The 15,891-nt window shown below is 41.3% G+C and overlaps 4 protein-coding genes across 4 annotated transcripts; 2 read left to right on the top strand and 2 right to left on the bottom strand.

Moving 5' to 3' along the window:
* Positions 1-627: 627 nt before the first annotated feature.
* L201_006281 (uncharacterized protein) lies at positions 628-5,999 on the top strand (the record flags this gene model as incomplete). The annotated part of the gene is made up of 6 exons (XM_066222003.1): positions 628-816; positions 869-1,318; positions 1,380-4,334; positions 4,390-4,661; positions 4,721-4,994; positions 5,052-5,999. 6 exons carry the CDS (start codon positions 628-630, stop codon positions 5,997-5,999), a joined length of 5,088 nt encoding a protein of 1,695 aa, XP_066078100.1.
* A 371-nt stretch (positions 6,000-6,370) lies between these two features.
* Positions 6,371-12,112, bottom strand: L201_006280 (uncharacterized protein; the record flags this gene model as incomplete). Its single annotated transcript, XM_066222002.1, has 3 exons — positions 6,371-10,146; positions 10,207-10,674; positions 10,732-12,112. 3 exons carry the CDS (start codon positions 12,110-12,112, stop codon positions 6,371-6,373), a joined length of 5,625 nt encoding a protein of 1,874 aa, XP_066078099.1.
* A 332-nt stretch (positions 12,113-12,444) lies between these two features.
* Positions 12,445-14,180, top strand: L201_006279 (uncharacterized protein; the record flags this gene model as incomplete). Its single annotated transcript, XM_066222001.1, has 4 exons — positions 12,445-12,693; positions 12,792-12,905; positions 12,979-13,266; positions 13,332-14,180. 4 exons carry the CDS (start codon positions 12,445-12,447, stop codon positions 14,178-14,180), a joined length of 1,500 nt encoding a protein of 499 aa, XP_066078098.1.
* Positions 14,181-14,289: 109 nt separating this feature from the next.
* On the bottom strand, positions 14,290-15,181 carry L201_006278 (uncharacterized protein; the record flags this gene model as incomplete). The annotated part of the gene is made up of 4 exons (XM_066222000.1): positions 14,290-14,510; positions 14,595-14,612; positions 14,704-14,929; positions 15,128-15,181. The coding sequence occupies 4 exons, from the start codon at positions 15,179-15,181 to the stop codon at positions 14,290-14,292; spliced, it is 519 nt and encodes a 172-aa protein (XP_066078097.1).
* Between the last annotated feature and the right edge of the window lie 710 nt (positions 15,182-15,891).

The following is a 15,891-nucleotide window of genomic DNA, read 5'->3' as shown; positions in this document are numbered from 1 at the left end:
TTTCTAACCTCGATTTGCTCTACCAAGGTGAATTTACTGATTATAAGTGATAATTTGGGACGTGATCAAACGTGAGACATAGTTTTGTCTATGATATCCTCAGACAATGATAGATGATATCAATGATGATATAGATGAATATGGTGTTTTGAACGATAACGTGAAGTATCTCATTCGATGCTTTTTGATGTTTGCTGAAAAAGCAACTAGTACTTAGCGTCCCCTATTGACGCTCCATTGTGCAATAACTAAACCGTGATTACAACATTTATTACATATCCTCAATTAGACCCGCCTCCTCCTTTTCTAATCACTATCCTAATCGGAGCAACGCGGAAGTCATCACCGAATCTGCCACTTCCGCCGTCCACCATCATTTTTTTAATCTAATTCAAGATGAGTTTATATATTTTCTCCCAGTTCGCTGCTGCACGTGGCATCTATTTACTTTATACACGCGACTGTTCTGTTTGTTTTGTTGTTGATTTACTCAAAACAGATCAAGCAAGAATTATTAGTAAACATGAAAGATGGAATGATCTCATTCATCTATAAAATACCGTACCCCATTACAAACTTGATCACATATTAGGTATCTTGCATGCTCAGCCCTGTGTCACTGCAAAGATGGCATACCAATTTGATACACCGGACAGGGTGTTGAAGAGGATGCAGCTACACGAAGAAATGGAATTACCATCCCTACCAAGTTTTCAGCACGATGATATTGATTATGACAGTATGGGCGCAGAACCAAGTAATGATCAACATGAACAGCTTCATCAGTACTCGGCTGAAGTAGAAGACTCTCAAACGGTAAGCTGGTGTCATGAAACATCGAAAATAGTACTAATAGTCCATTGATCAGGATATGGCCACACCACATCCTCTCCGTAAAGCTACAGGTCCACCCGCTTCAAGTACGATAACGGGTGGTACAAGATCAACAACAGATTCATTTTCGACAGCTTCTGGGTCACCTTTTCCCCCTATTGAACATTCTCCGAAAGAGGGTACGCCCTCCCCTTATGCACCCACGACCGCTCTGACCTCAACTCCCCAATCACATCAAGCAAGATCAATATCCCATTCACTTCGAACAAGTACATTAGATTATACAACGACCGCAACGAGTAGGACGTCTCGACATGAACGAACAAGAAGTGGAACTGGATCTTTAGGAAATAGTACACATGCTTCAAGGAACCAAAGATGGCAAACTCCAGGAGAAATGAGTGGAAGTTTCTCAGGAGACGAAATAGTTGAAGGTTTAAGATTGGGTGCCGAACAGTCAATACCGTTGAACGATGAATCCGACGTGAGCAAAAATCTCTTACCAGATAAAATTGTGTTATTCTGTCTGATAGTCCCCTTAATAGCGTCATTATCATGATTCCCACTCACAATCTTTGCCCGAACTTCCATCCTTATCTGCACCTCCAGAAGAAACACCTATAACCAGACGACTATCTTCTGGTCATGTTTTGCTCGAGAGACGTAAGAAACGTGGTACATCGACGAATCTTCATCAACTCGAACCTTTAGACGAGATTTCGAGTAATCCCACAACACCATCAACTCCAAATATGGCTGCAAGTACGGACTCCGCTGTAACAGCTCTGCCAAATCAACCGCAAGATCGGATACCCAGTCTGTCGAGAAGTGAAGTATCAGGTACAGATGTTAGCGAAGCTGCTAGTACACCAGAAGGTCCGGTTAGAAATGTCTCTATGGTCACACCTAGACCAGATGCCCACCAAGAATATGAGATTACTGGCGAATATCAGTATGATATAGAAAGTGCTGATGGAGATCATAGTGAAAATCCAACTTGGGAGTACAATCAAGAATATGAATATACCGGGCAAGAAGATGAAGGAACACCTGCTGGTCCTCCTCAGTATCTCTCTCCACATAAGACGATAAACACCTACTCTGCAGCCAAATCAGCCATAAATTCTTCAATGGCTCATTTCTCAACTCCCGGCGTAGTGCGTGGTCAACCTTTCCGCGAAAACAGTTTCGATTCCTCAGCACCAACAACCGTTTTACAAGACGTTACCAGCTCGATACAGAACACCCCTTCAGGACCAGTCACTCCTTCCCCCGCAGGATACATGTCAAAGACAAATGACGTTGCAACACCTCGGGCCCCATTGGACGATGCTGAAAGACGTAAAAGTCATATTCTGGCGGTTCTCGGATCCTCTTCAGGCCCGCCTTCCAGAACACTGCGACCTCAAATCCGAGGCACTCCTCATCCTCTCAGAAGAGTCTCTACGGCTCCTGATACAGAATCCATTGCCGAAGAAGGAAGCAGTTTGGAAAAAAGTCAAAGATCTCTTAGAAGAGCGATTACTCCGGGAATGAACAGTAGATTGACAATGGATCAATCTGCAGACCAGTCTTTCGTATCTGTCGCCTCATCAGCTGACCTAACTTCCGACAAACGAGCGTCTCATATGCACAGTCGGATATCTCGTGGAAACACATCTTTCCCCACGATCCTTCTTCCTACCAATCCTTCGATACCTGGCGGTGGATCTCTGAAAGGTCTTTCGGATCAACGTGCAGATGGTATCAAAATACAGAAACATCTAAATGCTATGAATAAACAGCTACTGGAGACCAACGCTGAATTAGCCAGAGAAGCTGAAGCTTGGAGAGATGAATCAGATAGATTAAGGGGGATTTTAGAAGAACATGGTATCGATGTCGAAGATGTTGATGTACTCGGTGGTCTGAATGCAGCTTCCACATCCGCAAATATGTCTCAACAACTACCTGATTGGCCTTCTAATTCTCCCAACGGTCGAAATAGTACAAAAGGTGATCATTCCGAACTCATCAGTCAACTTTCTGCGCTTAAAGGACACAACGGAAATTTGATTCTAAACAAAGCTTCAACTTCTGCTCAAGATCTCTTAGAAGGTTTGAGCCCCGAAGAATATGCTGCAGTTATGCAGGAGATGGCTGAGAAACTAGAAAGTCTAGAAGAGGCACTCAATGAGAAAGATCAATTGATAGACGATTTGAAGGGACAACTTGAAATTGCAAAACGATCGGGATCACCTGAACAAAACGAACTTTTGGATCAAATCGACAGATTATCCGCTCAACTCGAAGAAGCTGAACATGCTAGATTGTCCCTCCATGCTGAGTTCTCCGCTAAAACTGAACAACACGCCGCAAGATTCGGCGAAATTTGTTCTGGTTTCGAAGATCAGGTTAAAGGTCTGGAAAGGGATCTTACTGTTGCTAAAGCTGAAACAGAACATCTCAAGTCTGACAAAACTCGATTAGAAATCCTGGTCTCTACACATGATTCAAATGGCAAAGAGCAGGAACTCAGAGATCAATTAAACGATCTAGAAGCAGAATTACAGGAAATCTCAGCTGAAAGTCAGAAACGATTAACAGAAGTAGAAAATCTCAAAGCCCATTCTGCCAATATGTTGGAAGAGAAAGAAGGTTTGATGCGTCGAGTGGAAGTAGCTGAAAACGAAATTGCACAGCTGCAAGCTAGAATTGCAGAACTGGAAGAAATGGAAGTCAAAGGTGGATCAGAAGATATTGAAGCTATGAAAGATGAATTGAGAACAGCATGTGAAGCTCGAACAGCTGCGGAGGATCAACTTGCTCGATTACGATCAGAGATGGAAGCAGTAGAGCAAACCGTGGCTGATCAGGAAAACGATCTTAACCAGCAACGCGATCAAATCGACGAATTCAACAGGGTGATAGAGACCTTGGAAGCTGATCTTGCCATGGCCCAAGATTCCTCAAGAGTGAATGAACAAGCTGAAGAGGAACTTCGACACGTTCAACAGGAATTACAACAAGTCAATGATGTGTTAGAAGAAAGAGAATCAGAGGTAGAAATGCTCAAGGGTAAATTAGAAGTAGCAAATATTGCTACTCAAGCTCTCAGAACCTCTCAAAGACGATCAACTTCTCCTGCTTCCACAACGACCCCAACAAGTAAGACTCCAGGTATATATGATACAACTTCTAATCAAGATAGCTTCGTAGCAGCTATGGAAGAAAGACTTGATGAAGCTTATAGAGAAATCGGACGTCTCAAGCATGAATTGAACGCTACTCCTCATCGCAAATCAGCAGTTGAAGTCAGAGATGCTAGGATACAAGCTTTGGAAAGAGAAAAAGCTGCGTTGACAGATAGACTAGCTTCTGGTAAAAATGTTTCGATGTATGCCTCACCTGCACCATCTGGAGTACAAGATGCTGGATCCCCTTTCAAAAGACCTACTCCATTGCTCCATAGAACCATCGCTTCTTTGCGAACCCCTAAGACACCAGGACCAATGAAAGATGTAAGTACTGGAAGACTCCTCCTGCCGCTTTGCTGTGCTAACTTGATTGTATTAGCTCTCTTGGCTGCAAACCACTATAGGTGACGCCAATGAGCCTGTTCTCCAAGCGCAGCTCGAATACCTGCAAAATGAACTTCAAGATGCTAACAATCAGCTGGACCACAACTTCAGTCGACTCGAGTCAGCTGGTCTTGGAGCCGTGGCTCTCGCTGAAAAGCTTGCTGCTGCTGAAGAGAGAATAGGGGAGCTTGAAGATGAAATCAGAACTTTAGTACAACGCAACAAGGCTTCTTTAGCACTGGTCAGTGCTCAAAGAGAAGAACGAGAGTAAGTATAGATTTTCTCTTCTTCTGGCATGTCACTAATCGATATAATTTCTCTTACAGACGAGACAATGAAGGCCGAATGCAAAAAGCTCTTGAAGCAGTGCACAATCAAATGGAAGAGCTGAAATCGGATATAGCGAATGAAAGAGCTCGAATTCAGCGAGATAATGGAAGATTACAAAATCATGTATCTGAAATGAAGTTGAAGAGTCAAGCTGAGATCGAAAGCTTCCAAAGTGAAATGGCTAGAATGGCTGAGACCGCTGAGAATGACTTGAAGGCTACGCAGGATGATTTAGGAAGGGTGATCAAAGAAAGAGATGAACTCAGGAAGGTACGCGCTCATCATTCCTGCCGAGCATCTTGCAATCGAGCTGACTTGATGTAACAGGAAATACAATCATACAAAACCCAGATTGCTCATTTGGAAAGAGACGTAGCTAAAGAACAACGAGCTTATGAATCACTTTCACGACGAAATGCACAATCAACTGAATCTGCCGCTTTTCAAGCTGAATTAGCCCAAAAAAATCAAACCATCAATTCTCTGCAAAACAATTTACGTCAAGCCGAAACTGAATTAGATAGACTACAAGAAACCCTTTCTCAACGTACTCGCTCAATGGATGAAAGTCAATCACGATTGGCAAAATACCAGAAAGAACGAGAAACCGTTTTCAGGGAATTAGAGGAATTTGAGAAAGATTTACAAAAACAAAGAGCTGAAAGTAAACAGTTCGGAGTTCAACTTCATGCATTGAAAAATGAGCAAAATAACACCGCTGAAAAGCATCAAGTTGAACTGAAAGCTTTGGAACGAGAACTCAAAGAAGCGAAAGAAATTGAAAAATATACTAGTAGACAGCTAGATGACGTTCAAAAGAAATCTGATCAATTGGAAAGTTGGAAATCAAATCATGAATGCGAAAATGGTTTATCTCAAGCTATGATAGATCAGAAACAACATTTCAAAACCCAATCACGTAACTTGGCTACACAAATCAAATATCTAAAAGCTAAATTTACAAGAGAATCAACATTTAGAAATTCATTATCATTACAAAAAAGATATTTATTACTGTTAATTGGTGGAATGAGTTTAGATCAACAATCTACATTAAAAATGATTTCTCAAATGGCTTATCCTGATGGGCAAGAACCTGAATTATCTATAGCGGGAAAACCAAAAAAATCTTTCAAATCTGTTGGTATAGCTGTCTTGGGTTTAATTAGAGCTAAAAATTTAGCAAACGATTGGAAACTCAAGAAGGAATTGAAATCATCTATAACGCAAACTACAAGTTCAGGTGAAAGAAGAAGAGTATCTGCCAGAACATGATTTGTTGATAGACAATCTTGTTGATTAATTCAGTATTGGTGCGGGGGAGAGGTAACTTGATGCTATATAGTCTTTATTTGTAATTGTACGTGGTTTGTTTATATAATGTTTTATATCATGCTTTTCAATTTATACCTGGACAATCATATTCTCTTTTGGTAAACTTGTATAGTAGCTTAATATCCTATGATGACGATATGATCAATGATGAATTATTGCATTAAATTTTATATGGGCACGCTACTTGGACACGAAACAAGAAAGGAACTATGTACATAAATATACAAGAAAATCAATCAAGATAAAGAAAAACCTTCCTCTCTTCGTTACAAAATATTTTGTGAGAGTGAAATTGAATGTCAATCGTTGATTTACCCTCTTCCCCATCCGAATTTTCTCCATATCTTTCCACCCCAACTTTCAGATCTATTCAAAGTTCTTTGTGCAGTGGGTGAAGTGTCAGTCTTAATTTCAATATCTTCATCTTCTTCATCATTTTTTGAGTTTTCTTCAGGAGATGATGGTAGAGGTTCAGGAATAGGTGTACCAGGAATCAATCTATTTTCTATTGCTCTTCTTTTCATACTTCTGGTTTCTCTTGGTGAATCTGTATTTGCATCATTTTCCTTTCCCTCGGTAGTATCCTTCTCATCCATACCACTGACAGTACTACTACTTTCATTTTGTACTTCATCATTCACATCAGAAACTCGTGATTTTCTCTTTCTGCTAGTAGGTATTTCAATACTGAATGTTGATCTAGTCGAAGAAGGAGGGGCAATATCGGTTGGATCTTGCTCTTCCTCGTCATCGCTTTCAGGTCTGTAAGGAGCTTCATCTTGCTTACTTGCTGCTGACAGTGTCTTCCGTGGAGACTGTAAGATAGATGAAACAGTCGGTGTGACGGTCTCACTGACAGGCGCAGTTTCGGTTTCAGTCTCAGTACCTGCTTCAGCTTCTTCTGTTTCTTGTACTCGAGTAATTGTAATTTCAGGCTCGGGGGTAGGTGTAGCTTGTCTACCTCTTAGAGATTTTCGAGTTGATCTTCTTGGTTGAGTTTTGGCAGGTGACAAAGAGCCTTGAGAGTTGGGAGCGGGAGAAGCAGTAGTCGATTTGTTTTCTTCCTCGTTATCGTCTGCAGTGGAAGCATCTTCTTCTCCTTCTGGAATATCTTCGCCTCTTGCTACAGACATTCTAGCAGATCGTCTAAGTCCTGGACCAGGGGAAGCGGTGATTGATCTTCTACTACCTGCATCTGAGATAATTGAAGATTCTCTACCTTTTGCTTTTCTTGCACTTGAAGGTCTACCACCTCGACCTCTTTTTGCGGGAGTGGTATTTGTATCTGCATCCGGTTCGACAGATGCTGATGCTGTTGCTCGTTTTCTAGCACTTCTGGTAGCTGGCGGTGACATGGTCGATCTATTTTTGACTGGGGTAGCGTATTCTTCCACCTTTATAGAAATGTTGGAATCTCCATCATCTGCTTCACTACTAAGTCGACTCGCGTTACCGCCCATGGATTTCCGTTTCCTATATCCACGATTTGGTGTACCTCTGGGTGTATGAGCTAAATCTTCTTCCGATAATCTGGCATCATCTTTAGCGTAAAGAATATAGCATTGACCTTCATCGAAAATTTGAGCTCCAACTAGCCGTCGTATTTTAGTTGTAAGTTGAGGGACCAATATTGCATGCTCATGATCCATTTGTGATTTTCTAGCTTCTGTCTCTTCTTCCTCAGTTGACCGACCCTCAAGATTGGAACTCTCTTGTTCGAGCTGTTTAGGATCAAGGATGGTACAGTGGGGCACGAGGATGACAGCTGTTAGGTCGTCGTCGTTGACCCTGAGCTTTTCATAGTAGCAGTGTGACCGAGTAGCAGGTGGTTCTAGCGCTGGAGAATTTGAAGGTTGAGCTTTTGAGCGAGTCCGTCGATGAGTGGCAGTTGTTGGACCGGGACCCGGTGCAGCCGAGGCATTACTAGGTGAACCATGACGATGGAATAAACGCATTATAGCTGAATCGCTTACGTGTGGTAGGAATGGAGGTTTTTCGTTTACTGGAGAGCCTACTTCTGTCTTCTCTTCGTCAGATCGTTCTTGTACAGTCGACGAACTAGCCGGAAGCGATTCATCATGTGGAACAGGACTTGTGTCTTTGCTTAACGTATCTGAGGAAAGCGAAGGGTCCTCATGCGACACGTTATCGTCTTGCTCATTGAAGGTTTTATCCAGAGGAGCTGGGCTGATGTCCTGTTGCCCTACGCTATCGTCTTGATCCTTGGCAGGTTCATCGAGACTGTCAGGTTCATCTTGTGTTTCCAATGGATTGCTAATGTTTTGCGATTGAGCAAGCTTCTCTGCTTCTTCACGTTCTGATTCTCCAGCTTCCAAGCTGGACGACTCTTCTCGATCGGATGGATTTATACGCTTGACATCTACCACTATTTCCTCCTCAGATACATCATCTCGGATGGCCATATCTGGTTGAGCTATTTCTTGCTCATTTTCCGGGACTGCATCTTCTGATTCAGAAGATTTGGTGAAGGAGGCTTCTTCAGTTCTCCCTGTATCTTCGTCAAGCTCTTGACCATTATCGGGTTGGTGAATTTCTACATCGCCATCCTCCTGTATTGATAGAACTGGGTAAGTGGACGATGCAGGTTCAGTCCATCTGACGTGAACCTGAATATCATCGTCGTTGTCCTCACTCATCGCATCGGCTTCAGAAGGAGCAACAAGTGATCCAAGATTAGACGGATTGCGTGACATCGAGTGGGTTGGAGATGTAGTTGCTGCTTCTACCAAAAGTGATGGTGTTTGTATCTCTTCAGCTGGTGTGAGTTGATGAGGAGTTATAGGAGCTTCGAGGTAAGAATCAGGTGGAGGTAAAGCAGGGTCAGGTAGGTCGGTTGGTGTAGCAGCTCTTGTGGTAGGAGCGGAAAGAATGTCTGATGGCACAGGATCTCTTCCTGGTGGCTCGACTATGAGAGAAGGAGACGATGGTGGATGCGGTTGAAGATCGTGCGGGTCGAGAAGAGCGATCACTGATGTATCAGCGGCGGGTAAGCTTGGATCAGGAAGAACAGGCGGAGTGGCAGGTCGTGAAGGAGCGGCCGAAGGAACTTCGGCTGGATTGGGATCTTGAGGTATCTCGACTACCAATGAGGGAGTTGAGTGTTGCAGAGGTATCATGGTATGTATGTCAAGTGGTTGTACAGCTGAGGTATTGGGTGGAGGCTTCGTTGGATCTGGTAGTGCTGTAGGTGTACTTGATCTCGAAACTGCAGAAATCGGCACATCTTCTGGGACAGGATTGTGTTCAGGTGGTTCCACAGCCAAAGAAGGGGATCTGTCGATAGAGGGTCGGACATCGTGAGGTACGATGGGCATCAAGGTAGTAGCACTTGGCGGTGAAGCCTTAGGGTCAGGCAATGTAAAAGAATTGTCGATAGGTGTTTCATCGATTTGAGGTTGTACATCCGTTTCTTGGGGCATGATAGGTTGGTCAAGTACTGCAGATGCTGGAATCGATGACGCATCTTTTTGATCGGTCGGCTCCTCCATGACTACATCTTCCGACAAGACTGGCTCCTCTTCAACGGCTTCCTGATCTGTAGCTTGACTCTGTAAAGCGATAGCAAAGTCCTTGATGATCGGATCTACTGATGGTGTTTGAGTGGTACTATTTTCACCGGATGGAGCAAGACTATCTGAATTATCGAATGCAACAAAATCGTCTCCGGTAAAAGGCTGATTAATGCTTTGTGGTATGGGCGTATGAAGAGGGCTGAAATTGGCGTCTTCCAATTCGGAGCTTTTTGCATTAACATCAACAGTGAACTCATCCGTTACTTCAGGAATGGTCAGGCCTTCCTCTTGAGCAGCTGTAGATTGTTCTGCTTGTGCTGATAGTTCCCGTTCTTCCGCAACTAAATCGCCAATACCGGGGTGAGTGCTTTCGAGTGCTTCAGTAATGAAGGTTTCGATCATTGTTATAGGTACGGGATCGGTTGTCAGGAGCTGAGCGGCAGGTGTTTCATTGACCTCAATCGGTTCCTCGACTTCGGTAGTTTGCATAATGTCGAATTGATCCACTTGCATAGAATCATCAATGGTGAAAGGGGTGTCGAATGGTAATGTAGCTAAGTAAGATTTATCAATAAAGCTCGATAAGATCTGTGCTAAGCAAGACCCGAACATACCGTTTCCATCTGTTGGATCGCTAACAGATTCCCTATCTTCGATTACTTCACCATCATACAATATAGCTTCCTGTGGAGTTGCTACCTCTTTCGAGGACAGGCTAGCTTGGTCATCTTGCGAATCTTGCTTGATCAAATCATCTGCTTCTACAAGTATCTCTCCGTATACGTCTGTATCCTCCTCCTCTTCAAGATCGATTTCTGGTTCCTGATGTGTATTTTCGATTTTGAGTTGACTCTCTTCGTTCACACCAGCTGCATTCTCCTCCTGCTTTTCGAAACTGTGATTCTGTTGACTATGATACTCAATCTCCTCCTCTTCTTCGTGTTCCTCTATTCCCTCTTCTTCCCCATCATCATCATACTTCTCATCCTCATCCTCATCTGATGAAGAACCAATTTCGATGACCTCAGTGAGCATAGGTTTATTGGTTTGGGCTTTCTCCTCTTGATCTTCATCTTCATCTGCTGTTTTATTGAAAAAAATCAGTCGAGCTATCACTCAGAAACCGTCTGTGAACATACCGTATGAATTTTGACTTTGCCCTTCGTCGAGCTCATCTTCTTCATCGTCATATTGAGCATAATCTCCTTCTTCATGTGATTGATCTTGGTATTCGTAGCCCTGATTCTCTTGCTGCACATCTGTATATTGTATTTCGGGTTGTTGAAATTGGTTGTAATCAGGCGCAGTGTCAGCAAATAGAGTAGGATCGATTGGTATCGATTCCTGTTCTTCTATTTGTTGAGGCTCAATGAAGGCGGAAGGACCGGCATTATCTTCAGGCATAGCCTCATGGACTTGTTGAACGATTTGAGCTAAAAGAGTCGGATCGATAGCATCTTCTGAAAAAGCAGATAATTGGTTGACTTGGTCTTCAGATTGGAATGTTGCATCAGATTCGAAGAAAGTTGCTGGTGGTGGTGTAGGTAAAGTTGGATAAAGGTTATTTGGTGGAGATAAAGCTTGATTTGAGATCAGATCAGGTATCGAAGCTGGTGACTCGGATGATCCCATATATTCTATACCGTCATCTGATTGTCCGTCTTGTATTATGTTTTCCTGTTCGTCCTCATCGTCCATGACTTCATTCTGATCATATTGTTCATACTGATCCTCTGGATTTTCCTCTTCTTCCTCCATCTCCTCATCCTCCTCCTCCTCCTCCTCCTCCTCCTCTTCTTCATCTTCTTCTTCCACCTCGCCTTCATCTCCATATACATCACCATCTGATCCTACATAAGCTGCATTGTCTCCTTCAGGAATAATTCCGTGTGCAGGATCATATTCATCTTGGGAATTAGATTCAAATATCTCGTCTTCTTCTTCTTCTTCTTCTTCTTCTTCTTCTTCTTCTTCTTCTTCTTCATGTTCTTCTTGCATTACCTTTTCATCTGCTTCCTGCGGCACATCTTCTCCTTCTTCTTCTTCATCATCACCATACATCATGAAAAGTGGTTCGTTCGCAGGTGTTGATGTTTCTTCTTGCGCTTCTTCAGTTATTTCTTGACCCTGATCCTGATCTTGATCTTCACCATCTTCTATATACTCTGCTTCAAAATCTTCATCTTCGTTATATTCTGCTTCGAGATCTTCATCATCTTCATCGAAATCTTCGCCGAAATCTTCCTCTTCATCGTATAGCTGAGCCGCATCATCTTTGACAATCTGAGGCCGGTCAATCTCTTGCAATTCCGCTATTGGTTGCTCCACTACTATCTCATCTTCCAGTATAGGTGAAGGTGATCTTGATGGACCTGGACTGTCAGGTGGATTTAACCCTTTTTGAATTTTAGCTTGAATTCCATCTAACCATGATGATACAGCTGGTTGAGGGAACAGATCATAGGCTCCAGGTTGTTTAATCACTTCGGCATTTGCGGTTAGCTGCTGTGATCGCAGCATATTGTCATGAGAGCGATTCGATATGAAGATATTTCAGAACTAGTAATGTTGAAAGTCATAATGATTAAAATCCTTAAAGATAACTTAGGTTCGTGAACTGTTAATGACGCTAAACGTACATCAAGTTGATCCCGGACTTGAAATGATCTCCGCATTTACACCACGTGCTTGACCAAAAAGTTGAACAAATAAATCAAAAGTTCGTGCGATAGAAAGCTTCACTGAGGATATCATGGTGAAGGCTCTTTCTATCATATAACCCCAAACAATTCACACATATACACTGTAGAATATCTATTAGGAGCAGGATATCCGAAAACACATCTTTCATAATGGCACCTCAAGAATTGATCTTATCGGCATGTTCGACAGATCCATCTTCCTCGACATCCGGTAGACAACAATCGACACCTTCAATTCATTACCATGATCTTCTAACATCTACACCTATACAATCCTTCAAGAACTCCGCAAGTTATCCAAACTCTCTAGGTCATGTACAAAGTCAGAATGGCCAAGGCGGTGGTGTGTTTGCTGTTCAAGAAGGTAAAGGTATATTGAATGTCTGGGCATGGCAGAAGGTGAGTTTTCACAGATGAACCAAATTCCGTTTTATATGTTCGACTACGCTACGAGATTCTCAAAGAAAATACTAAACAGTGAGAGTGTATTCGAACAGGATCAAATGCATACGAAGATACATTTACCTGAAAAAATGACTTGTTTTACTGTATCTCCAAACGGTTTATGGGCTGTAGCAGGTTCACTAAACGGTCAAATATATTTATGGGAGGTTAGTTTGTAACCTTCGTTCACGAGCTGTGCGCATCCTGAATGATCCTAACTGACTGCACATATCACGACAGATCTCATCAGGATTATTGTTGGCTTCATTCACAGCACATTATAGATCCTTGACTTCATTAACGTTTACAACGGATTCTCAAATCTTAATATCGACTTCATTAGATTCCTCAACGCATTTATTCTTGATTTCAAGGTTAATTGATCCTGAAGGTGATCAAGCATTGTCTTTGAAACCCTATGGTACATTGAATGATCATACTTTAGCTGTAAGAAGTGTAGGTCTAGGTAAATTGAATGGAAGTATGGGCGGAAGGGTTTGGACTTGTTCAGACGACGGTACTGTGAAGGTGAGTTATTTCCGAGTAAAAATCGAGCTGCAGTATCGCTAAATTTGATATGGATGTCCTCTTAGATGTGGTCGTTACATCCACCATTCCCCTTATTAGCTACATTCACTTTGCCTTCATCGTGTGCCCCAACATGTTTATCTATAGATCCATCCGAAAGGTTCTTTTACGTATCTACTACACAAGGAGATGTTTATCATATACCATTATTTAGAAGAAAAGGGTTGAATGGAATAACGTCATTAGAGGACAGATCTTCTTCTCCTCTAGGATTCGAAGCTGTAGGTGGAGGTGGAAATTCAAGTATACCAATAAAAATAGATGGTGGATCAATCATAAAATTGAAATCTAAGATAACTTCAATGGTTTTATCGTTATCTTCAACGATATTACTAATTGGTTGTGAAGACGGTTCAATCAATTTATATTCACTACCTTCAAATCAGCATTTACGCACATTAAATTCACATCAAGGACCAATAACACATTTATCAACAATGTTAAAACCAGTAGATCTATTTGCATCTATCAACAATAATAACTCTAATACTGGAGGAGGAAACAAAACTAGCATATTAGAGGAATATCCTATAATGGAAATCAAAAATTTTGAAAGAACGAAATCATCAAAACAGAATTTAAATTTAAATCATCAAGTTGTAATTAAATTGCCACAAAATAATGTATCTTCGTCAATCTCTTCATCAACTTTATTATCTCAATTGGATGATCTAGGTCCGAAATCTAAAAAATCATTAATAGGTGGAAAAGGAAATGCTATTGAGCAAGATCAATTTGAATCTTTGTTAGCTGAGAATAAAAGGTTAAAATCTTCATTAGAAAAAGCTACAAAGATCAACGAGAAAATGTGGAATGGTATAGTAGAAATGAAATTGTCTAATGGTGACCAGTAGTAGATCATACATGCATCATGTCATATTTGTCTATCCCATATTCCGCTTTTCGGCAAGCTCTTGCTATTCTCCATTGTTTTCTAAATCTCATTGTTTTAATGAGCTCATTCTATATGGTTTTTCTATCTTGAGAAACGTTAACGATTTTAACCAATTTTAGACCCATGTCAATTGCCATTCCTAATGGAATAAGTAAAAAAGGTATATATTCACTCAACAAAGTGACAATTTCTCTGGTGGTAAAAGGTGGACTTGGTTCGGATGTGAAGATTGCACCTAAGCACGGTATGAGTGTTGTAGCTGTTGAAGCACCGTAAGCTAGGAGAAGAGCTGAACGATAAGAACAAATAAATTTTATATTAGCATTTTAAACCTTCAATCAATAATCAAGGGATATATTAGTAAGGGACTTACGATAAACTCGTTTGTCATCTAAGTGGATGATTGTTTGAGTAGGTCAGCTTAAGTATTCGCAAATATCATTATATTATAGAAAGTTAAGGGATGAATTTTTTAAACTTACTATACCATAAACCCCAAGCACCAATTATGAAACAAGGTAATTGGAAAAAACCTTCCAAATATAAGAAATATTTTAACCAAAGGAATTCTTTCGAGTTTGATAAAGCACCACCTAAGATTGGATCTCTAGCTAAAGAAATTGAATATTCAAATAATCTTGATAATTGTGTATCAGCTAGCCAATGTTTTGGATAAATAGTTTGCAGATCTAACAATATCGTTATTGGCTAGAATGACAAAATAAATAAAAAAACAAGTTCAATGTCATTCATTAGCCATTTTTAAAGTATATCAATGAGCTCCATGTCTTATTCGACAGTAGTTCCAAACATACGATATGAAGCTATATGTAAAGATAAAATAGATCGACCTCGAATTAGCTTACAGGGATAGCGTGTTTACCTAGATACAAGTTTCGTACTTACACCACAGAATGCAAACCATAGTTTGTCTAAACCTCGTCCTGCAAACCTCGACATCGTGAGGAGGTCTTTTGGTTGAAAAGCTGAACTGAACACGAGACGAAAAACGATGTACAAACAAGCTTGTACATTCTCTTCATACCTACGGTATATATACTTCAACAATCTTGCGCCTTGAAGTGGAGGTGAATCCACCCAACAAGTCATTTACTGTAAAATAAGTTACCGGTTCATCGGACTTGCTACAGCGTGTCAATGGGATTAGCGAAGACAAACGTCTGCTTATCATTGTGACAACGAGCTAGCGTCCCATTCCTGCTTAGATAGGGTATATGCAAACTTCTATGAATTGGAGTGATGGGTGTGGTCTTTATAAACAGGACATCTTCACAATGGTGAGCTGCTCTCACAAGAGATGAAGCGTTTTAGGACCGTGTCAAGAGAGAACTACAGTGACTACCTCTTGTGCTTCAAGAGTCACTTTCATGCTGAGCAATTCTGTGCGGATTATAAGTTATTCTTTTTGTGACTTGATCTGTTATCAATGTCCATTTTCACGGGAAAACCGGACACATACACATCTTTGTATGCTGTTACGGTAGTCATTCAAGGAATGATTCCACATCACACAACGATTGAATAATGGCAGGCAGGAATGTGAATGTGAAAAGATTTGCATATTAATGCTATGTATGTAGTTACCCCCTTCCAAAACCCATCAAACATCTATATTCATGATTGGATTTCCCATGTGAAACGTTGACCTA

Source organism: Kwoniella dendrophila, chromosome 8, assembly GCF_036810415.1.
Source record: "Kwoniella dendrophila CBS 6074 chromosome 8, complete sequence".
NCBI lineage: Eukaryota > Fungi > Basidiomycota > Tremellomycetes > Tremellales > Cryptococcaceae > Kwoniella > Kwoniella dendrophila.
Note: the sequence above shows the minus strand (reverse complement) of the source record. Positions and strands in the feature narration are given on the sequence as shown.